The following is a 23,515-nucleotide window of genomic DNA, read 5'->3' on the forward strand; positions in this document are numbered from 1 at the left end:
ATAGAAGGAGTTCTCATTCCCCACCACTAAATTGGTAATCCAAATACTATCACTTGGGTTTAAGGTTCCGATTCCCGTTAACCAGACACATTAACCATCAACCAAACACCCCTGAGTATTAAAAATTCATGGCGGATCAAGTGCTACATTAAGAGGAGGTTAAAATTTTTAGCGAAGAATAAAAAAGATTAACCGTTTATCATCTGCATTTAGGCTAAGAAACCCATGAACTAGCATGAAAAACAATTAACAATCAAACCTCGCCATAATAAAATTGCATGACCAGTCAATAACTACATTAAATGGAGGTTACAGTAGTAGGCAAAAGAGTGAAGTGATTGTAGTACAGTTTTAAAAACATTGCTCATCTTCATTTAGGCTAAGAAAACAAAAATAACCAGCATGAACCCAATCAAGCCTCGCCATAATACATCGCATGACTGGACTATAGCTACATTTGAAGGAGTTTACGATATCAAGCAGAGAGTTAAGTGATTACAAATACGTTCTGTTATACTTGTTTCTTCATCTGCTGAGCACCAATTTTCTGCGAATCTCTTGTGCTGTATTGAAAATGCCAAGCGTTGGTGCGTTGCAGACAAAGCACTTTTTGTTCTTTGCGTGGTGCTGTACACAGAAAGAATATAGTCAATATAAGCTAAAAATTTCAGAAAAGAAATCAAGGTTAATATTTTCGGCAAATTTGACTGAAATTTAGTGAAAATGAACATTTAAGTAGGAACGGAGGAAGCAGATAATAATTCACAGGAAGGCTAACCTTCAAAGCACATTGCTCGCAGAAGTAGTGCTTGCACTTGGTAACTACAGGATCACGAAATGCCTGACTACAAATAGAACATTCAAAGGGCAAGGAATCATCGCAATGTTCTGCATCCTCTTCAATTCCAAGCTCTTCTCGAGCCAACTTTTTCTGTATCGCCTTCTCTTTCTCATCCCACTCTTTCTCCAGCTGCCATCCTGACTTGTAATCTCCACGGTCATGCAAATACTTGCACGAATCACCATACCCACAGTACCCGCTTTCCTTGTAATCTTTACAAACATCAGGCTGATAATCAAACCTAGTCGACACCCTGATATGAGCTGATGCACGAAGAGGCCCATGTGATCCACCTACTTTCTCCCCTGCAACTGTTTGATCTCTCCTAAACCCCGCTTTATGATCAACATATGCACTAATTCCTCTGTACACCTTGTCATCGCCACCACTTTTAAGAACCCTCTCATGTCTTGCCCGGGCATCTCTCGTAAACTTAGTCTCCGTCTCAAGGGCTGCTGTTGCCCTGCTATCATTCTCAATTTGAACTTCACTAGAAGACTCAAATTGGAACACCGCCTGGTGGTTTTCAGTTTCGCGAGAAGTAATTAAACGTTTTAGTGCAGTAGAGAAATGTAACCTACCATCCGACACCAAGAATTTTTTTCTCTTAAGCAAATTAGTCTCAATTACGGAAGCTTCATCTTCCTCAACTTCATTATCCTCAGTACGATCCCGTCTCCTGGTATTCTCGTTTCTTGTTGTTTGGTTGAAATAATTGATCACTGCAACAAACAATATATATTAGCAAACATTCAAATTAAATTAGTACTAAAACAAGATAAACTACTAAGTACCTGACTCAGATTGTCGAGGATTAGGAGGATCGGGTAAATCTGACATCCCTGACTCAGATTGTCGAAGAATAGGAGGATCGGGCATATCTGCCTTCCCTAACTCAGATTGTCGAGGAGTAAGAGGATCGGACATATTTGCCGTCATTGACTCAGATTGTCGTGGACTAGGAGGATCGGGCATATCTGCCATCCCTGACTTAGATTGTCGAGGACTAAGAGGATCGGGCATATCTGCCATCCCTGACTCAGATTGTCGAGAACTAGGAGGATCGGGTTTATCTGCCATCCAATTAAAAGCCTATCACTAAAGACCGAAAACACGTTCTAACAACAGCTTCTGAAAGTACGACAATCAAAAACAAGTTACGCAAAAGGCAGATAAACGAGCATGAGATCAACGATAATAAAATCACGCGAAACAAGAATTCACTTATACGTGCATGAAACTGACACATGCAATATTCGACAATAAATAAAATCACGAAAATACGATACAAGGATTCTTAAAATCACGAGATATAGGAGCATGAAACTGATACTGGCTAATTAAAATATGATTTAACAGAGAACAGAGAGATTAGACTTGTGTATGTAAACTAATTAATGAATCTTCGAGCATTAGCTATACCTGAAACCCTAGGAGTGTGAGAGCGCGCAAGCGTAAACCAACGATAAGAGGAGGCTTATAATTTTTCGTGTCAAACCCGAGTGTATATATCCTTTTAAAGTCGGATCAGGTTTTGATAGGCCAGAAATAATCAGGCCAGATAAAAGAACAGAGGCCCAAAAGAGATGTCACCCCAGGCCCAAGCCAGAGTGGCCCCCGGTGCCACGTGGCATAGAACAAAAGAGTCAACTGTCTCATGTTACCCAAAATGGAACAATTGCATCTCAGCCATTCACGGGTAATCATCCCAAGACAGCTCTGATAGAGAAAGGACACCTGACCACACAGCCCATCTGGACCGTCCAACCTGTCACCAACCAAGAATGATCAAAGGCCAGGATGAAGAGGTACAAACCCCAAAAACCCTAAATCTTGGGACCTATAAAAGACCCCAAAAAGAGGGTTTTAGGGGTTGAAAAACATTGGACTGCTACACACATATACACACACCCTCACATATTTTTGAATAGCTCATTCTTCCCTCTTCTTCTTCTTTTTCAAGAAAGTCCATTTCTTATTCTCACGTCGGAGTTGTCGCGGGTCACAACCCCCCTCCGGTTCTGTTTTGCAGAGACCCTTACTTAGCAGGTTAACCGCACTCCAACCGCTACGGAAGTCAGGTCCCCGCACGTGTGAGAAAGGAGAAGACCTGGGAAGAAACCGAGTTATCATTGGCGCTAAAAGGAGGGGAAGACCTGCACAAGGAACAACAGTCATTAAAATGAACAGGGCAAAGATATATAACAGGAAAAATACAAGGAAAAAAACTACTAAGGCAAAACACTTACAGCCAACATTATACAATGTTTGATTATCTAAAACGGTGTCCCGGGTCCACTGGACACCAAGAGCAACCACAAAGTCGTACATCTTCGTCAAGGCATCTCCACCAAGCTTCTCGGATGGGAACCTGCTATTTTTCAAAGTAGTTTTGTACAAAGGCATAAACTCCAGGTCCCACCCCCGGACGAAGATGAACTCCTGGTGCCAGCCCCGGAGCGAGTTCAACATAAAGACTGGAGCCTTTTTGGCATCGGAAGGGAGCCCACAACCATCTATATTAAAGGTAAACTCAAAAAGAGGAGGCAAGGTGGACTTTTTGATTTTAAAAAGATAGTGAAAAAGCTTAAACGTCGGAAGGTACTTCTTCACATGGCAACAGGCCAGAAACCAGGAAACCCACTTAACAGAGTTCGGAGCTAACTGGGTGAAGGGTATCCCGTAGACGTCACGGCACAAGGACTTGATAAACTGATGGAGATTGGGTCTCATGTTACACAGATGTTCTAAGGGAATTCCTACCCAACCACCAGCAGGACGGTGATAAACTCTTTCGTGAGGCTCGTGCCACCTCCACTCCATATCATCCCCGAAGTAAAATACGGCCTTCACCGGATCATCTACCTGCTGAAAGATGTACTCGGAGAGGTCGGGATGACGGGGGGCAGGAACATACCTTGTCCCGGGGGTATTATAAAAAAGTTGATCCATACGGGCCCCATCATAAGGTTCTAAGCCCCCGGGCCTATAAGCAGTGGTAAGGTCCCTAAAGTAATAATCATGGGGAGGGCTGTTCTCACGAGTCCGAACGAAATAATGGTCAATGTCTATCCAAGACCCGTCTCTCCTACCCAAAGTCTGCCCGGGGTTTAACAGGAAGGTAGGCAGCTCCTCAACTATGGCTTGGCGACGGGGAGGCATATTTTCTAGTTCCGGGGAAGAGTCACTGGAAGAATGTTCGGGAAATCCAAAGTGGGGACGGTCAGGTCTATGTTTCAGGTTAGCTAATTGTTTCTTTCTACCCATCCTAACCATATAACCCCGGAGTCTATGCCATTTCGGGAAGAAAAATAAAAGAAAGAAACACAAAAACTACTCAGAAACAGTTAACCTCAAAATCAAAATACCAAATTATATCAAGCAACCTATACATACATATATACTCCTATAACATATGTTATGAACAGTCACGAAAGTGAAAATCAAGCCCAGTTTTACACAGATTAAAACCCTTATTCGCACACATACACATACCAAAATACAAACCCAGATTCTCTACAAACATCGACTTCTTCTTCGCAGAACAAAAAATATAAATCTAAACAGCAAACAACCTATTTGACTCGCCAAAACTCGACACAACAAAGATAAACAAATTCAAATACTTGAGTACACATGCATTCTAAAAACCCAAACTATAATTACTCAATAAGCAATCACGAAGAAACAAAAAGAAGAATGATGGCAAGTTTAAGAACTTACAAGAAAGCAGGAGAATAAACCGGCTTCAAAAAGCAAAGAGGCTCCCAAATTCGACTTGGAGAAAAATGGCTGAAAGATTTTGTGTTCGCAGTTGCGTAAAGGAAAAAGAAATGAGAAAGTGAGGGTATTTATAGGCACAGAAGGAGTGTTAACCCCCTCAACTACCCCGCAATCCGGTCCGTTGATCGAGCACACGTGGCGCAATCCTAAGCGTCTAGAAAATAACCACTGCAGTTAATGATTACATCGCTGTAATTATTTAACAGGCGCGACTTTTGAGGCAAAAAGGGGGGGAAAACTACAGCCTTTCGTGCATATACATATACTTACACATATATTTGTACAAGAAGCTCAACAGCCGTTTGACACCCCGGGAAAAACGCCAAAGTACTACCCACCTGTCGCACCTGCACCCAGACCTACCCAAACACAACCCCGTGGACTTGTATCCAACAACACCCCGGGGTTAGGGGCCACAAATCAAAGGAAAAATGGCGAAATTTTTCCAAGTGCCAAGAATTAAAAGGTCTACCCAAACACAACCCCGGGGACTTGTACCCAACAACACCCCGGGGTTAGGGGCCACAAATCAAAGGAAAAATGACAAAAAAATTCCAAGTGCCAAGAATTAAAAGGCCTAACCAAACACAAACCCGGGGACTTGTACCCAACAACACCCCGGGGTTAGGGGCCACAAATCAAAGAAAAAATGACAAAATTTTTCCAAGTGCCAAGAATTAAAAGGCCTACCCAAACACAACCCCGGGGACTTGTACCCAACAACACCCCGAGGTTAGGGGCCACAAATCAAAGGAAAAATGACAAAATCTTTCCAAGTGACAAGAACTAAAAGGCCTACCCAAACACAACCCCGGGGGACTTGTACCCAACAACACCCCGGGGTTAGGGACCACAAATCAAAGAAAAAATGACAAAACTTTTCCAAGGACAAGACCCAAAGAGCCTACCCAAACACCACCCGGGGACTTGTACCTAACGACATCCCGGAGTCATGAGACAAATCGAAGAAGTGAATGTTTTCCAACTACTCCCCCATCCGGGAAAACCCGCATGTGGGAGTGGGAGGCAAATGATAGGCCAGAAATAATCAGGCCCAGATAGAAGAACAGAGGCCCAAAAGAGATGCCACCCCAGGCCAAAGCCGGAGTGGCCCCCGGTGCCACGTGGCACATGACAAAAGAGTCAACTGTCTCATGTTACCCAAAATGGAACAATTGCATCCCAGCCATTCACGGTAATCATCTCAAGACAGCTCTGATAGAGAAAGGACACCTGACCACACAGCCCATCTGGACCGTCCAACATGTCACCAACCAAGAATGATCAAAGGCCAGGATAAAGAGGTACAAACCCCAAAAACCCTAAATCTTGGGACCTATAAAAGGCCCCAAAAAGAGGGTTTTAGGGGTTGAAAAACATTGGACTGCTACACACATATACACACACCCTCACATATTTTTGAATAGCTCATTATTCCCTCTTCTTCTTCTTCTTCAAGAAAGCCCATTTCTTATTCTCACGCCGGAGTTGTTGCGGGTCACAACCCCCCCTCCGGTTCTGTTTTGCAGAGACCCCTACTTAGCAGGTTAACCGCACTCCAACCGTTACGGAAGTCAGGTCCCCGCACGTATGAGAAAGGAGAAGACCCGGGAAGAAACCGAGTTATCAGGTTTCAATAGAAAAAATGTTAAAAATAACAATTTTTTTGATGTAAATTGCTGAAAATACTCATTCTGAAAGTGGATGGCTGAAAATACCAATTTGAATACGCATTTGTCATTTGGGTATCCTGTTTTGTACTAGATACGCATTTGTCAAACGGGTATCCAATTTTTTTTAAGATACCCATGCGTATCTCAATGGTAATACCCAAACTATAAATACGTATCTCTAGTAATTTTCTTAGATACCCAATTCTCAAATGTGTATTACACTTACCCAATTATAAAATGCGTAACCAAATTACTCGTCTTGTAAGGTTCACGGCCTTATCGAGCCAGAGCCTGTATTATTTTTAATATTATATATAAATATTTATTTATATATTTAATCGAATGAAACTTGAGCCGAACCAATCATATTTTGAGTTTTTGTTAATATTTGGTGCAATCGTTTCGAGTTTCTGAGCCGAACTCGAGACTATCAAATTTTTTACGAGCCGGTTTTTGAACTTGGAATTAAAGTTTCGATCAAACTCGAGCTTGAGTCCTAACTTTTTAATCGAGATCGAGGCTAGCCTACCGGTGTTCGATTTGGCTCGACTCGGCTCGATTACACCCCGAGTTATGTCCAATAAATTTAGAGAAATAAATGAATATGCTAGTACTGTTTTTTAAAATTTTACGTTTTGACTATTTTCTGAAAATATTTGCAAAAAAATATGGTTTTCAACAAAAACCAACCAAATATGCAAAAAAAATCATTTTTTAAAGATAACTGAAACTATTTTTAATTGCATTTGAGTTATGAATCTGATTTCGTCGAGCTATAAAAATCGTAATTCGCAAAAAAAACAAATCAAAATATTGTATTTTTACAAAAGTTAAAGTAACAATAAGTCATGTCTGCATTATAAGGCCTTGAAAAACTCTACCATCTCTTCACTCTATGGTACATGCTAAACATTTTTCAAAGAAACTGTTGTACAATTTTCGGTGTTAATGCATCAATCTGTAATCTGTAATCTGTAATCTGCAGCCTAGCTAAACATATTGGTACATCTCAAGAAATGAAAGAATGTAGATTTATACATCCCCTAGACAACTCCCTAAACCGAGCTATGATATCGTGTCTAGTTACGGGTCGCTCTAAATCTTTTAAGGCTCTGAGGTTAGTCCAATAGGATATTATACTCTTTAACACTGTTAACCGTTGTTCTGTATTTAAGCCCTGATTATCTAACGTGAGGAGCATCCTGATGATCTACAACGCTTTCTACATCACTTGCTGTACTAAAGGATTGTCTGGCTTCCAAGTAAGGATCATCAGGACGAATTCTCGGGCTTTCTACGTTGATAACTCTAGCAGATGTCTGTCTTCTGTAGCGTCTCCATCTCTTGATATAAGCTTTGAAAACATTTGTGTGTTCTGTCTCGGGCTTTAGAAAGTGTCGAATGACAAACATGACAAGAGCAATTGTTGATGTGCATCCGGTTAACAGAAACAGTATCGAAAAGCTATTTAAGCCAATGCTAGCCTCTGCATCTGAAATAGTATCTGCATCCACACACTCTTCAGAGTTTATGTATTTTTTCTCAAGTTCTAAAAGCTTACCGCTTTCAGTAATGTTCATAATCGCGTTGTTTATGCCTGGAAGCAGAGGAAAGCCCTTCTCGAATGCCTGCCATCGTATACATAAAACCATTGGTTTGATTGTATATTGTAAAAATAGAAACAGATGGTTCTTTGATGGTTCTTAACAGAGCTAGCTAGGAAAAAAATGTATAGGAAGAGATGAGAACTTACGAAACCAAATCCTCCAACCTTGAAGGTTTTCTCGGTTTTAATGAAGCTTTTACAGTACTGAGCAAGAAACACTTTAGCTGGAGGAACTTCAAGAAAGATCCCAGCTATTTCTTTAGAGTTGAGAGCTTTTGCATATCCAGCTGTTGATGGATACTTTCTGACCTTTCCAGGGTCAAAACCTAACGTGCCGATTATGTATGATCTAAGAAATGACCCTTTGCAATAGCCAACTGTTGCATTCATCTTCTTGAGTGTTGCAACATCCTTTACAGCCGGTTCAAGCCTTTGAGCAGTGAGCATACTCGAAAGGCTAGCCGTGTAGCTCTGTGTGATTATTAGTGCCACAAAAAGCCACACCACCATTGCCATCCTTGATAAATTACTATGCAGTCTGTCTCCTGTATATGTTTCCCAAAAGCATAATACTATTGTCACATACCTCTGGATAATAAGCCATCATGTAGTGCCTTCAACAAAAATTAGCATATAGTTGTGATAGTGCAGAAACTTACCGCGCAAAGTGAAGAGTGTGCTAAACGCTAGCCAATAGAGAGTTCCAATTTGGTTCCAGACAGGTCCTGATCTGAATTCATCATTGTGATTTCTCTCTATCAACCAAACTGTAAAGCCATTGTAGATGGTAATGGCTACAATTAGGCCCCACATTTTTCTCGTAAAGGGCTTCATGAAGAGCCACATTCGACTAGGTAATCTGGATCGAATTGGGACTATCAACACCATTCCTGATTCTGTGTAAGGCTGTGAAAAGTCTGCATACTTGTGTCTTGCTTCCAGAATTGTTACGTCGCCAGCTACTGCAGAAAAATTCTTATCAAATAAAAGTTGATTAGATTCCAAGAGCCATGGATTAACAAAGTAGCTAGCTACTATAACATTGTTTGAATAATCTTACCCCTAAAGATATTTGTTCCACCAAATCATTATATGTCCCTCCATTGAACGGAACATATTTGTAGGTCAGGTCTTTGTTTGCAATCTTCATCACTTCTTCGAACACTTTAATGGAAAATCCATCATAAGAAGTTACATTAGTTCTGGGATCAGTGTCAACCTTTACAAATTGTCTAAATATCGAATGTGCAGGCACACCCACCCTAATTGGCTCTGATCTACCTGCAAGAATACGCCTCTGTCTTTCGGTGTGCCATGGCTTTGCCAGCCACAGGACTTCTTTCAAAACCTCGACAGAAGTGTGGTGAAGTGCTTCATCATCAAGTGTTTCTGAAAATCCAAGTCCTTCCGTCCAATAACCACTTTGATAACTCTTCCCAACTACGTTTACTATCTCCACTACTTTAGCAGGAGCTATTTTCCAGTTGGCACATTGAAATTCTTCCCTGGATCCACTAAAATAATCTGTTGAAATTCTTTGAATGGCGTCGTAGGCCTGAGAGGCAAAGATGCCAGGCTCAACATATTCTTCATCAGGAAAAATATTCCTGAAGTGTGACTGAAATCTTTTCCTGAAATCTTGAAATTCCAACGAGTTCTCGTGAAAGTAAGTCTTGGTTCCAATGATACCCTGCAACAATGACATGTTTTTGGGACTGACAGAATGGAATTGATCAGTAATGCTGTCTGTTGCGATCCATACATAGCCATCTCCTGTCATGTTCAGTTTCTTTGCATTCTGGTACAGACGATATCCGGATTCAAGAGTTGCATGGATCACAAAAACTCTGTGATTCTGTTTCTTGAGCTGAATAAGCTCCTTTTGTAGTGAATTCAGAGAGAATGAGGTGATACCAAAAATGTGAGAGAGTTCACCTCCGGATCGTTGAAGTGCCTCAGAAAGTTGAGAAACTATCGACTCGGGTGAGGATAAGGTAGGCACATTCTCGTATATCAGAGTAACTTTATTCAATCCCCAAGATTGTATGATAGCTGCAATTGCATTCATTTGTACTTTCTGGATTGGTGTAGCTTGAAGGATGCAAGGGCATTTAGGCGTTTTCGGAGTTATATCAGCAAAAGATAGAAATACTGGTACATCATGAGCTTCTTCACTAGCTACCTCGGCAATTGCTGATGCTTCCTCTCGTGTATGAGCTCCCAAAATGAGTTTTACACCATGTGTTGATATAAGCTCTTTTGCTGCATCAATGTGCCAAATTGCAGGTTATTCAGCATGCAAACAATGTCTTATATGTGAATGTATAAAAAAAAGTCTTTTGTTCAATAGCGTAAGATGCTGTTGAGGAAGATCCTGTTGCGGCCTTTTTTTGACACCGTTGGATTTTAGATGGACCGGTTACTTAACACGTGTAACAAATGAGCTGTTACCACCCATTTGTGCGAATAGATTGGATTTTAAATTTGTCAAATTTTTTTACCTTTTTCTGACACCGTTAGATTTTAGATGGACCGGTTACTTAACACGTGAAACAAATGAGCTATTACTACCCATTTGTGCGAATAGATTGGATTTTAAATTTGTCAATTTTTTTTACCTTTTTCTGACACCGTTACATTTTAGATGGACCGGTTATTTAACACGTGAAATAAATGAGCTATTACTACCCATTTGTGCGAATATATTGGATCTTAAATTTGTTAAATTTTTTTAAATACTCACGCACACATGACTCTAGTAAGTCTTTTTTTTTTGACAAATTAGGCTTATATGCCTTACAATTGAGTATCTGTTCTAATCAAACCCAGAACCTGGGACGACAAGAGATAAGTCCTTAAACACTTGAACTATCTCATCCCACTCGACTCCAGTAAGTCATAATTTTTCAAAAGAGAGGAACATCCGCTAGGCTAAAACCTTGCAGAGACAAAGAAATGTACCTGCTACAGCTGCACGGCCAGGTTTGCCTTGGGAGTTTCGACACTGAAGAACCAGATGATGTTTCCAAATGGAACTAAAATCATCAATCGCCATCTCTACTGCAACTTTAGCCTCTTTCCCTTGTCTACACGTTTCATCAAAAATCGCGGCAATGCTAAATATTCCGTTCCCTTCATGCTTCACTGTCGGGCGGATCAGGCTGCCGTTCGCTGCTCTTACTTGTGTACCAAACAACGGGTACCGAAACGATATAATAAGAAAGATGAGAAAAGAAACAATGTTCATCAGCTCTAGTTAGTTGAATTATAAGGCAAAGAAAACTAACTTTGTTTAGTTTTATTTTTTTGATTCATGAGACTTATATAGTTGATGTGTGGTAGTTGTGAAGAGGACCAGTTCAAGCTTCAAGCAATCCTAGTACTCCCAAGTCCCCACACAAAAGTCTATGATAAGACTATAGTAGAAAGAAATTCATTGATACCTTCTTATGGAGCTTTCATGAAGTTACACAGTCTAAAATATTCATTGTCGAGAGTTCTGACTCTTAGCGACGGTTATCTTTTATCGTCTCAGAATTTCGATTCTCACGTTATCCCGATATTTATTAGAACATGATTCATTTATAAATGAACGTAAATATTATTATCAGAAGAATTATATTATATATAAATAAAATTGAAAATCCGTCTTGTTATTCTTTTTTTATTCGTAATCTTTCGATAATTAAATTGTGCAGTTAAACCTCGATAAATGAATATTCGTGGGATCGATATATTTTATTCATTAATTGAGATTATTCATTTATCGAGGTCAAAAATACACCGTTTCTACTACTGCATTCGTCCCTCCCAATTGTTATCGTTTCTATGAGGATAGTTCTGCACACATTTTAAGATGAATAGAAAGTATAGTTCTGTAACTTTTTTAAAAAAAAAAATCTTTTTCTAAATAAAAGTTTAAATATTCTATTATTATTCAGAAAAATAAAAAAAAATAAAAAATTTAGAACTATACTTTATATTCATATTAAAATACATATCGGACACTCTCATAACAAATGGATGGAATTGCAAGAATATATTGGAATCGAAAAAATATAATTATGTGAGGAAATTATTAATTTATCGAATATTCATTTATCGAGATTTCATCGTACTCGGGAGTATTAGAATTTTTCTTATGAAATTTTAAATTAAATTCTATCTTACCCCCACCAACCTTGTAGATGTGACAGGTCTACGAACTTTTCTAAGTACTTGCATGTTTAGATTTATTTTACTTCTTGTTTTCAGGTCAATATTCTCTTAGAAAATTATTTTACAAGAAATTTTAAAACTTTTGTATCCAGAAATCATTTGGCAGCCAATTTATTAATTTTATATATATCTAATTAAAGTCGCGTCTCGCAATAAGAACGAGATGACTGTTGATTAAGTCTACAGTGAACATGAAGTTATTGACTAGAAATTAAATTAGAGTAATTACATTTGTGATTTGACTGACGACCGAAATATGTAAGGGAGTTCTCAATTGAAACCGTTCTTAAATACTGATTTGTAAAACAATTCTCGAATACTGATTTGTAAGACGTATAGCTGTTAAAACAGTTTACTCAAATCACGTTGTCAAAACAGACAATTACAGTTAATTATCAAATAGGGCCCTTACCTCTCCATATTTTAACGTATCTGATCGTTTAAATTTTTGCAAGAGTTTAATTTTTTGCAACATGCACAAACTCTACTAATATGTATTATAATTATTAAAACAGTTTAGTCAATTCACTCGTCAAAACAGTCGATTACAGTTAATTATCGAATAGGACTCTTACCTCTCCATTTTAACGTCTCTGAATCGTTTAAATTTTTGTAACATCCACAAACTCTACTAATATGTATTATAATTGTTAAAACAGTTTAGTCAATTCGCTTGTCAAAACCGTCGATTACAGTTAATTATCGAATAGGGCTCTTACCTCTCCATTTTAACGTCTCTGACCGTTTAAATTTTTGTAACATCCACAAACTCTCCTTATCTGCATGAAACTGTTAACATTAATATAACATCATTTCGGATATCATAACCGCATAAATCCGTTGTTTTTAATATTAATAATTTTTCAGATAATCTACTTATCTGCACTCACATGAAAATGGTTATAAGATCCTTTTGAGAATGCTATTCTCTCCATGCTTGAGAAAGTTGTATTAGTCGAAACATTACAATTCCGGACAGGAAAAGCTCGTTTTTCTTGTAGTGTTAAGACAATGAATTTCAAGGCACAAGTTGTGTCTCGAGAAACTATTAAACCTGCTACTCCAACACCGAAACACCTTTCAACTTTCAATCTCTCTCTGAAGGACCAATTATCTCCCAAGTTTTATGTTCCCGTCGTTTTATTCTATGCATCGAGCCCCGTCGTTGATGAAAAGAATCCGAATCTCTTGAAGAACTCGCTCTGTCAGACCTTAAGTCACATGTATCCGCTGGCAGGGCGGATCAAGGACGTATTTTCCATCGAATGCAGAGATCAAGGCGTTGATTTTGTTGAATCTCGCGTTGCTGTCAGCGTGCCTACTATGCTTAACAACCTGAAAATCGATCAATTGAGGGAACTAGTTCCCTTTGATCCAGAAACAGTACCAACACGCGAAAATCAGCAGTGTTTACTAGGTGTCCAAGTGAACTACTTCAGTTGTGGTGGCATTGCTATTGGAATCTGCATTAGTCACATAATTACAGACTTTTCGGTGATACACAATTTCTTCAGAACCTTGGCTGCTATCACCCGAGGAGAAAAGATTGAAGCGAATTTTGTCAGAGACTGCACGACACTGTTTCGTCCTCAAGATGTCAGTGGCTTTAACCAGCTCGAGGTTGAGAAAGGAAAAAAATCGATAGCCAAGAGATTTATTTTTAGTAACTCTAGTATTTCTGCCCTGCAACAAAAAATCGAGATAGATGTAAAGAAACGTCCAAGTCGTGTAGTTGCTGTCTCCACGTTCGTATGGGCTTCAGTCATCGCAACAAGTCCAGAAAAAATCTGGTTCATGACAATGCAGATGAATTTACGGAACAAGATGGGCCATTCTGAAACCCTGCAAAACAGCATAGGAAATCTCACACACACTATAGTAACTAGTGCTGGCTCTGAAACTGATTACAGAGCTCTGGTCACAGAAGTTCTTGATTCGATACATGAAGTAAGTCCCGAGTTCTTGAAAATTTTATACGATAACAAAAATTATTTTACGGACTACATGAAGGCAGTGGAAGATTTTGCAGAGTATTCAGATGGAATAGGGTTCTTTAGTACTAGTAGCTGGTGTGGATTTCCTATATATGATGTCGATTTCGGGTGGGGAAAGCCTGTTCAGCTAGGGACTACTAGGATACCAACTAACTGTGCCTTCTTGATGGATACTAGGGATGGTAAGGGCATTGAAGTGTGGGTGAGTTTGCCAGAACAATGCATGAAGAAGCTGCAGAAAAATTCAGATTTTCTTGCTCATGTTTCTATGATCAGAAGTTGCCTGTGATTATGATCATGTTTAGCAGTTGAAGTACTTCATTTCCATCCGTTGGTCTTGAAAAATTTTAGAAATAAATGAATTGGTGAATTTGTTTGCCGCTTAATTATGACTTTTTGCTATTTTTCTATTTTTTCTGAATATAGTTTATTTCTTAAGTGGTATTTAGTTTAAATAGATTTCGCGATGAGAAAATATCGAACCCGGAAATAGAACTTTGATTCGAGTTGACACGGGTACTCAATGAACGAATACAAGTTCGGGTATCATTAAACGAGTTGAGACGCATATTAAAGTTAAACGAGTTCGATATCTGACAAACCGGACTGGTGTAATAGACGAGTCCAGTTTACTCGAAAGCTAAACGATGAGCGGGTTTAGACGAGTCGATCTGAGTTTGCTCGCATGCTCAACAATTAAAATAATATAAAATTATTAAAATTCAATATATATAATTTAAAATATATAAATTTTAAACGAGTTCAAGTCGAGTCTTCGAATTTGAGCATAACTCGAGTTAGATACATGCTCGTGTTGTTTAATTAAAAGAGTGGACTTGTATATGAGCACGAACATAATCGAACTTAGTTAAACGAGTTCTCACGATCACCCCGATTCAAATTACAGACCTAACTAGAACCTAAAATTAAAAAGAAATAAGTTCTTACAACTTTTGTTCTAAAAATTACCGATTTTATCGATTAATTACCCGATTAATTATTTCAATATGCTCTAATCTGATTAATCATTATACTTTTTTCTTAAATTAATATATCTAGTTTAATAAATTAATTATTTTTGTATTTTATTAAATACGTTAGATTAATCACCGATTGTCTAATTAATCACTGAAATGTTACTATACTGAATAATGTCAATTTCCGCTTTTTTGAACCATGCTTATAATTTGAATAAAATAATAAGTTGATTTTATTTAAATTCCATAGTTTCAATTTTTTTTTATTAACAAGAAAATCACTCCTATCCAAAACCTATATATCTCTTTCACTTGATGTTTAATTTGAAGAACATTTTACACAAATTTTGCGCGCGAAAATACAAAACTTATGAATCTTTGCCACTTCTATCTTCCACTATAATCTGATTATGGCAATTCTACAAACTGGGTTTCTTCCCTATAATCATCTTGTTTTCACAGACAATTTTTCCCCCATTTTTACTCCCCAAAAAACCAATCTTTTTTCGAAAAAATTGTCGAAAAATGAAGCCTTAACGGCTAGAAATCTTCATCTCAAACGCACAGCATTGTTAACTAAGAAGAACCCACATTCCCATTTGGGTTTAGAAGCTGATATTAAGAGAAGAAATTGTGATTATGAGGTTGAAGAAAGTGAGGAAAGTGGCTCTTTTTTGAACATTTTCGAGTCGAATTCGAGGTTTTTGTGTTATAATTGCAAGCAAGTTCATGGGTATTTTGTGAAATTAGGTGGGGGTAGTTGGAGTAGTTTGATTGGGAGTAAGATTGTGGTTTTGTATTTGAGGAGTGGTGGGTGTTTGGATGATGCACGGAAGGTGTTTGATGAATTGACTGAGAGGAGTGTGGGAGTTTATGCGGCGTTGATAGGATCGTATTGTCGGTGTGAAAAATGGGTGGAGGTTTTTTTTGTGTTTGGGTTGATGGTTTTTGATGGGGTGTTGCCGGATAGGTTTCTTGTACCGAGAATACTTAAAGCTTGTTCTGCGGTTAAGTTGGAGAGGGTGGGGAGAATGATTCATGGGTATGTTGTGAGGCGGGAGTTAGGGAGTGATGTGTTTGTGAGTAATGCGCTTATTGATGTGTATGCAAATTGTGGGAAATTGGGGTATGCTAGAAGTGTTTTTGATGTTATGCAGGAGAGGGATGTGGTTTCTTGGACTGCCCTTGTTTCGGCTTATATGGATGAGGAGCTTGTACATGAGGCTGAAGAAACTTTTAATTCGATGGAATTAAGTGGAGTGAAACCTGATTTGATATCATGGAATGCACTTGTTTCAGGGTATGCACGGAATGGAGAAGTTCATCGATCCATTTGTTGCTTGGAAGAGATGCAAGTGAATGGGGTGATGCCAAAGGTTACTTCGTGGAATGCAGTGATTTCGGGATGCGTCTACAATGGATGTTATGAAGATGCTTTAGTTGTTTTCTGTAAAATGTTATGGTTCCCTGAGAGACCTAATGCTGTGACAATAGCAAGTTCCCTATCATCCTGTGCAAAATTAGAAGATTTGGAAATTGGCAAAGCAATACATGGTTATACACTTAAACGAGAACTTCATCAGAATGAACATGTGGTGGGAGCGCTAGTTGATATGTATTCTAAATGCACCAGAAATGATTGTGCGGAGAAAGTTTTCCTAACTGCGGGAACCAAGAACATTGTCATGTGGAATGAAATGATTGCTGCTTATGTAAATGTAGGAAAAATGGACAGTGCACTGCAATTTCTTAGAACTATGCAAAATGATGGCATAAGACCTGATGAATTCACCTATAACACGTTGCTTGCTGGACTTGCAAGAAATGGTTACAAGAACGAGGCATATGCCCTTCTATCAGAAATGGTATCAACGAATTTAGAGCTCGACGTTGTTTCTTTTAATGTTCTGATAAATGGGTTTCAGCAAGCTGGGCTTAGTCGTGAAGCTCTTAAATTGTTTCGTAATATGCAATCACCTACTATAGGTTGGTTACCCAATCAAACGCCAAATTGGTCGGTAAGACCAAATGTTGTCACAACAACGGGTTCTCTTGCAGCTTGTGCTGATCTGCTTTCACTGCAGCAAGGAAAGGAAATCCATGGTTATATTATCAAGAACGGATTTGAAGACAACATATTTGTACAATGTGCATTGGTTGACGTGTATGCAAAATGTCATCAAATTGGTTCGGCAACAAAGGTTTTCTGGAACATGAAGGATAGAAACACAGTAACATGGAATACTATAATTTCTGGCTTCATTAAGAATTCACAACCTGGGAAGGCTCTCGAGTACTTCAGCCAAATGCTTCGTGAGAGTATCGAGCCAACCTCAATAACCTTTATGATTCTAATCACAGCATGCGGTGAAATGGAAGATCTAAATCTGGGAAAACAGTGTCATTGTTATATTTTGAAGAGTCTGCTTTCTGAACACAAGAATGCTCTTGTACATGCTCTTAGAATCATGTATGAAAAATGTAACTGCACAGAGGACGCCACGTTGGTCTGCGATTCAAAATGACTAGAAGTTCTTGGTATGTTACTTTCATTTACTAGAACTAAACGTTAGTGAACTCCCATTATCCCATACTCAAATTTAAACAGAGCAAAAAAAAATTAGGCTTTAATTTCGCAAAACAAGGAATAAGCAGATGATTTAAAGTCTCAACCATCAATCTGGATGATCTTGAAGAAAGATGTCGGAGAGAATTTTTAACAAGGGAAGTCTTAAGTGTAGCTGAAGCACTCTACAGGGACTGTTTTGACAAAAAACTAAATTACTAAGTTTACCAATGATAGCTTTAGAGAGAAAGGTGTGGCTAGCTTTAGAGCTTCTGTTATAGAAAACACTCATTCAACACAAACCCCAGCTCAAACTCTTAGCCTAACATCAACTGTGTCGACGAATTCCGTAAATGGATAGGTTAAAGAATGTTTTGGAAAGAATCCTGTGTCGAGGACCGATGTGAAACACATGACTTTTTACTACACCCACGAATACATCGGTTTTTAGCATGTGTAGCTCTTGTTTATTGACGATTTTCTTTTTACTACACCCACAAATACATCGGTTTTTAATATGTGTAGCTCTTGTTTATTGACGATTTTCTTTTTACTACACCCACAAATATATCGGTGTTTAGCATGCGTAGCTCTTGTTTATTGACGATTTTCTTGCGGTGGTCAACTTCCGTGCATCACTGCATCCTATATCATCGAAACAATCTTCAACCGGATATGTTGTGTTACTAACCTTACCAAACAACTGGATTGAGCTAAATCCAACTTTGGCTGGATCTAACTTTCATTAAAATTATAAAAAATAAGATAAGTTAATGTGTTTACGTATCACAACACTTGTAGATATTAGAACCAAGCAAAATGACTAGTGACAATTATGTCATCCACTCGAATTTATCAAATCAAAATTAATAACATATCAAGTAAATATACCGCTAGAATGAAGGCAAATAATTACCAACAATACTTGAAATAAAACAAAAACAACACATGACATAAAACTTTTAAACCAGTTCAAGAGTCAAGACAATATTTTAAAACATAGGAAACACTGACAAGCAGCACCACACATAACTACCATAGATGAGACTCCACTGCCTGGACGGGCAGAATTTATTCTCAGACCACAAAGACAATTCAAAACACCAGATTCCGACACCAGACACCATCTTATCCAACCGCAAACACACAAACAGAAGGAAAAAGAACACAAATGAAGCAAAAGAGCAAAACACCCAACATGGAAAGAACATGGGCTTATTCGTCTTCGGTTTCAGATTCAGCACTCTGAAGCCACTCAACAAATGGTTTAACATTCTTCCACATCGCAGAGCCTTTATTACCGCCATTCAGGCCCTTCTCATACCACTCCACAATAAACTCTTCCTCAAGCACATCATTGTCATAGAGAACTTTCAGAGCCAACGCCACCTCCTTCACGGCCTCTGCACTGGCTTTCACACAAAATGCTTCTAGGGCATTAAGTAAAACAAGTTGAGATCCTTCATTCTGAGTAATAGCTGCTAGATAGTTTTTCTTCTTAGTTACTTCCTTCGAAAAACCTTTCCCAGCTCCATCAAACATGGCTTCAAAGAAGGCATCAAAAACTTGCTGAGTTGTACCTGAGAGGGTATCCAGAAAAGGATTCAACTTGCTTGCCGGGGAACCCTTTTTGAGGTAATCCTTAATCTCAAGTACAAGCTTCTCGTGGGGGCTGCTAGAATTTGCAGATGCACCATTCGAGCCATTGACTTTGGGTTTCTCTTCACGAGTTGGAGAGTATTTTCCAGACTTTGGCTTCTCCTCGGTGGTATTTAGCATAACCATGCCAGCAGTCACAGCACTAAGCTGTTCTTGGATCCTCTGTTTAGCCGCTTCAGCTGAAGTATCAGTCTGCCATTGGATGTCATCATCATCATCATGGTCAACCACTGCTTCAATTTCATCAACCTGGCTTCCAGCAGGAGAGTTATCCTCGTCAGATACATTTGCTTTCTTCTTGCTTACTGCTTTAGAAGAGCCATCCTTAGTGCTTCCTTTCGGCTTTACACCTTCCTTTTTCAGCTTCTTCTGCTCTTCATCCAAAGCCTCACCTGCTTTTATTCGTTCTTTCTCAGCTCTCCTCATTGCTTTCTTGTCTTTACCCCCCTTCTTCTCAGGAGGATTCTTGATGATGAAGGTTGTGAGCTTGTCTCTCATATCAACATCTGACAAATGTCCACATGCAGCACATTTCAGAGTAACCATTTGTGTTTTTGTGATAATGATCTCAGTCTCAGGGTTACCACATCCATAACACTGAACATATTTCTTGATAAAGTTCTCCAGAAGGCCAGCGAGTTTGGCAGTGTCATGAGCCCCATTAACATGTGAAGTTGCAGTTTTCTCGTCGTACTTGGACTGAGCTCCAAGCTCACAACCAAAATACTTGGTTGTATAAGCAGCAGGCCTACCCAAGGCCTTGGCAATATCAACCATGTTGACAACATTAGTCTTGATGCCATTTCCTCGGCCTTCAATCTTTGTTATCATTCTTGGCATCTTATACCTGTAGAAGGCATCATCTTTGTTCCCAGCACCAATGTTCTGCAAAGCCATCTTTAAAGTAAACTCCGGAAAATAAAATATTAGAGAAGGTAAAAGGAAACTGTTTTAAATAAGGCAGCCTCTTCAATAGTTGGACAAGGTCGCATAAATTGGCAACCCTCGAAGTTTCTGTTGTATCCCTGATGTGCCTCAAAATGCATACAGCCAACTTTATCCTTAATCCTTGTTGACGGAGAATATTCACCTTGCAACCCAAATGTTGACAAAAACAGGGTGGCCTGTTCAGACATAAAAGAAGCTTCTGACTTACAAAAACTACACTGTGGCTAACAAGGTTGCAGATTAACCTTAATGTATCCTGAAAATAAATAAAACAAGAAGTCAGATATTGTCGATATTTAAGATAAAGAAACAATTGCAGAAAACAATATTCATATCTCAGTAGTATACTACTTCCATTTCCATAGCTAACAAAACAAAAAAAAAATCATCAGATAGATTGCATGATATGGCACAGACGCAGGATTGTGCTAAAGACACAAATATATGATTGGGTCAACTTCGAATCCAATCCGAATAAACATATAATCTGATATCATCTTATCTGTTTCCGAATATCAGAAATAATCATGTCAGTCCAAAAACAAGTAGATATACAATAAAAGGCCGTTGAATTACCAAAAAAACTAAAAATTTCAAATTACATGTTCCCGCGAAAGTTTATCCATACCCAGCAACATCATTTAACAGTTTTAAGCAATACAAAAGCAGGCTAAATCCCATTTTTAAAGCCCAATGCTGCTTAAACATGCCTTTTAGGTTAAACTCATAAAGACTGACAAAAATTCAGCATATATACACAACTAAAACACACAAATATATATTCGTATAATGCAGAAACAAAAATCTACAAACATAATAACAATAACAATAACATCAAAGTGTACTAGGCGGCAGCAATCCAACAAAGACACACACATATACCTTTACCGATTTAAATCAACAAACTAAATTTACAGTTACCGAAAAATTCACAAGACAAAAATTAAAATCAAACACTTACCACTCAAAATCTCAATACCAAAACCTAGAAACTAACAACTCTTCACTCCGATTTCGATAATTACAAGCAACATCCAAACAACACATGGATTCAATATAATACTGTAATCGAAACCATTCGATAAAAACAAAACCAAATAAACACTTGCCGAATCAGAAACTCGATACAAAAACCTACAAATCAGTAATAACTTACCACTCAATATCGAAAATCACATCAGTTGATCGAATTAACAAATCGATCAATCCGCAGAGTCAATCCAATCAATTTAGAACATAACAATACAATACAAAACATAGATCTACAAAACGACAGCGTTTAACACATATCAAAACTCGAAACAGTTGAATTGATTAACAGTTTTGAGTATTAAACATGAACAGATATTAATTGAACTAGATTTATCATCATATTACAGATTATAATAACAAAACAATTAAAAATTATAATTATTGAGGGGGAGGGAGAGAGAGATAGAGAGGGAGAGAGAGAGAGAGGGAGAGAGAGGGAGAGAGGGAGAGAGAGGGAGAGAGAGAGAGAGGGAGGGAGAGAGAGAGAGAGGGTTAGGGTTTGAGAGAGAGATACCTGAGAGAGATGAGAGAGAGAGAGGAGAGATGAAAATATGTAAGGAGAGATTGTTGATGCGGCGAGAGAGATATGAAGGGAGAGAGATGTGTGTAGAGTGGATGGGGTCTATATATAGATATATACAAACCCTGTACGTAAAGGATTTGGGCTTTGTTTACCTAGGGCTGCCTTCCTCACCGCCTCTCTGTCTCTTTTACTTTTCTACTTAAACCTAATTATTTGCGATTATTATTTATATATAATCTCTTCATAATTGTCTTTTCAATATAAAAAATATTGGATATGCTCGATCCTCTTTTATTTTGCGAAATGTTATTTTCAGAATAAATTTTTTATTTCCAGAACTGAAAAAGTATGAAAAGATAAAATTATCCCTCACATTATTTTTTTTCGTTTATTGTTACTCTGTATGTATGGGGCAGTTTTGTCTTTTCATGCTTTGTTTGTTGTGAAAATTAAAAATCAACAATGTAAATAGCATTTTCCATCTTCTTGCGGTTCGAATTCAATTCTCGCTCCATGCTCAATTTATATTAATTTTGTAATTTATCTCTCTTGATAATCATCTTTTCAATATCAAAAAGTTTAAATATCCTGATTCTATTTTATTTTGAAAAATGTTATTTCCAGAACAAATTTTTTATTTTCAGAGCTGAAAAAGCATGAAAAGATGAAACAATTCCTCGAATTATTATTTTTCGTTTGCTGATATTGTGAATGCTGGGGTAATTTTATATTTTCATGCTTTGTTTGCCCCGGAAATTAAAAATAAGCACCGTAAATAGCATTTCCCATCTTCTCGCGGTTCGAATTCAATTTTCGCTCCATGCTCAATTTATATTAATTTTGTAATTGTTATCACAATAAATGAATATGCAAATAAAATAAATGAATAACGATAAATAATTTTTATAAAAATGTGTATTTAGTATTAACTTTAAAGTTATATTGAAAGCAAAAGCTCAACTTTGCCCGCAAGGTTGGCTCAGTTGATTAAAGAAAGGAAAACTAACCTCATGGTCACAGGTTCGAGAGGAGAATTTATGATTATGCCTAATGAGCCAGAGTCTGTCGCTTAAATGCGATTTACCTTAGTTCACGTGGTTTGCAGACTATTACGTGAACCAGTAGCGTTTACCCAGTGCGCACCCGAAGGGTAGCGGCTGCGGGTTACCTACGATAAAAAAAAAAAACCCAACTTTTGTATATATTTTATTTCCATCTCAATAAAGATATTTAATTCAAAAATTGGTATAGATCATTTACAGTAGCAAAATAGGAAAATTATATGTAATGATATTCAAAATATATTTTGTGTTAAAATTGCAGTTATAGAAAAGTTTATTTACTATCTTGTCTTGATTATAAAGGTTAGTAGTTGGGATGGAGAAAGGGATTAAGAGATAATTCTAGCTGAAAAAGACTTGAGGAGAGGGCAACTTCACATATATTTGGAAACTTCATATCTTGGTTTATCTTCTATGAAGAGCATGTAAATAGCAACAATTGAACTTTCACAAAATTCAACAAAAATAACATTCAGAATGTCTCAAGATTATAAAAGCTAGGTTATTAAAAGATTGATTTCTTGTTGGTTTGAAGTCCAGATAACTTTCTTAAAATGGCAACAAACAAGAATTATTTCAAAGAGCAAGAGAATATGGATAAATTATAAAGCATATTCTTCCATGGTAGAAATGT

At 37.9% G+C, this 23,515-nt stretch overlaps 5 protein-coding genes across 5 annotated transcripts; 2 read left to right on the plus strand and 3 right to left on the minus strand.

Annotated features, from left to right (window-relative positions):
* Nucleotides 1–267: 267 nt before the first annotated feature.
* LOC141672861 (zinc finger CCCH domain-containing protein 1-like) lies at nucleotides 268–2,289 on the minus strand. Its single transcript, XM_074479551.1, has 4 exons — nucleotides 2,264–2,289; nucleotides 1,636–1,914; nucleotides 779–1,563; nucleotides 268–627 (listed from the first exon to the last, which is right to left on the minus strand). The coding sequence occupies exons 2-4, from the start codon at nucleotides 1,871–1,873 to the stop codon at nucleotides 526–528; spliced, it is 1,125 nt and encodes a 374-aa protein (XP_074335652.1). The 5' UTR covers nucleotides 1,874–1,914; nucleotides 2,264–2,289; the 3' UTR covers nucleotides 268–525.
* A 4,865-nt stretch (nucleotides 2,290–7,154) lies between these two features.
* On the minus strand, nucleotides 7,155–11,180 carry LOC141672445 (glutamate receptor 2.2-like). Its single transcript, XM_074479051.1, has 5 exons — nucleotides 10,865–11,180; nucleotides 8,964–10,165; nucleotides 8,563–8,878; nucleotides 8,051–8,448; nucleotides 7,155–7,925 (listed from the first exon to the last, which is right to left on the minus strand). Exons 1-5 carry the CDS (start codon nucleotides 11,148–11,150, stop codon nucleotides 7,479–7,481), a joined length of 2,649 nt encoding a protein of 882 aa, XP_074335152.1. The 5' UTR covers nucleotides 11,151–11,180; the 3' UTR covers nucleotides 7,155–7,478.
* Nucleotides 11,181–13,132: 1,952 nt separating this feature from the next.
* Nucleotides 13,133–14,404, plus strand: LOC141674969 (epi-neemfruitin B synthase L1AT-like). Its single transcript, XM_074481671.1, has one exon. It carries the CDS (start codon nucleotides 13,133–13,135, stop codon nucleotides 14,402–14,404), a length of 1,272 nt encoding a protein of 423 aa, XP_074337772.1.
* Nucleotides 14,405–15,502: 1,098 nt separating this feature from the next.
* LOC141674970 (pentatricopeptide repeat-containing protein At1g19720-like) lies at nucleotides 15,503–17,617 on the plus strand. Its single transcript, XM_074481672.1, has one exon. The coding sequence runs from the start codon at nucleotides 15,503–15,505 to the stop codon at nucleotides 17,615–17,617; it is 2,115 nt and encodes a 704-aa protein (XP_074337773.1).
* A 972-nt stretch (nucleotides 17,618–18,589) lies between these two features.
* Nucleotides 18,590–21,967, minus strand: LOC141672800 (putative eukaryotic translation initiation factor 5-2). The gene is made up of 2 exons (XM_074479476.1): nucleotides 21,812–21,967; nucleotides 18,590–20,521 (listed from the first exon to the last, which is right to left on the minus strand). The coding sequence occupies exon 2, from the start codon at nucleotides 20,212–20,214 to the stop codon at nucleotides 18,874–18,876; it is 1,341 nt and encodes a 446-aa protein (XP_074335577.1). The 5' UTR covers nucleotides 20,215–20,521; nucleotides 21,812–21,967; the 3' UTR covers nucleotides 18,590–18,873.
* Nucleotides 21,968–23,515: the final 1,548 nt, after the last annotated feature.

This window comes from Apium graveolens, chromosome 7, assembly GCF_009905375.1.
Source record: "Apium graveolens cultivar Ventura chromosome 7, ASM990537v1, whole genome shotgun sequence".
Classification (NCBI taxonomy): Eukaryota; Viridiplantae; Streptophyta; class Magnoliopsida; order Apiales; family Apiaceae; genus Apium; species Apium graveolens.

Excerpts from the sequence above, each read along its gene's own strand:
- LOC141672861 (XM_074479551.1), bottom strand. The coding sequence starts at position 1,873 with ATGGCAGATATGCCCGATCCTCTTAGTCCTCGACAATCTAAGTCAGGG. Across the intron at positions 1,564-1,635 it reads TCCTCGACAATCTGAGTCAG|TGATCAATTATTTCAACCAA; the intron begins GTACTTAGTAGT and ends TGTTTGTTGCAG. Across the intron at positions 628-778 it reads GCGAGCAATGTGCTTTGAAG|CACCACGCAAAGAACAAAAA; the intron begins GTTAGCCTTCCT and ends TTCTGTGTACAG.
- LOC141672445 (XM_074479051.1), bottom strand. The coding sequence starts at position 11,150 with ATGAACATTGTTTCTTTTCTCATCTTTCTTATTATATCGTTTCGGTAC. Across the intron at positions 8,449-8,562 it reads CACACTCTTCACTTTGCGCG|GAGACAGACTGCATAGTAAT; the intron begins GTAAGTTTCTGC and ends AAACATATACAG. Across the intron at positions 7,926-8,050 it reads AGGTTGGAGGATTTGGTTTC|GCATTCGAGAAGGGCTTTCC; the intron begins GTAAGTTCTCAT and ends ATACGATGGCAG.
- LOC141674969 (XM_074481671.1), top strand. The coding sequence starts at position 13,133 with ATGAATTTCAAGGCACAAGTTGTGTCTCGAGAAACTATTAAACCTGCT.
- LOC141674970 (XM_074481672.1), top strand. The coding sequence starts at position 15,503 with ATGGCAATTCTACAAACTGGGTTTCTTCCCTATAATCATCTTGTTTTC.
- LOC141672800 (XM_074479476.1), bottom strand. The coding sequence starts at position 20,214 with ATGGCTTTGCAGAACATTGGTGCTGGGAACAAAGATGATGCCTTCTAC.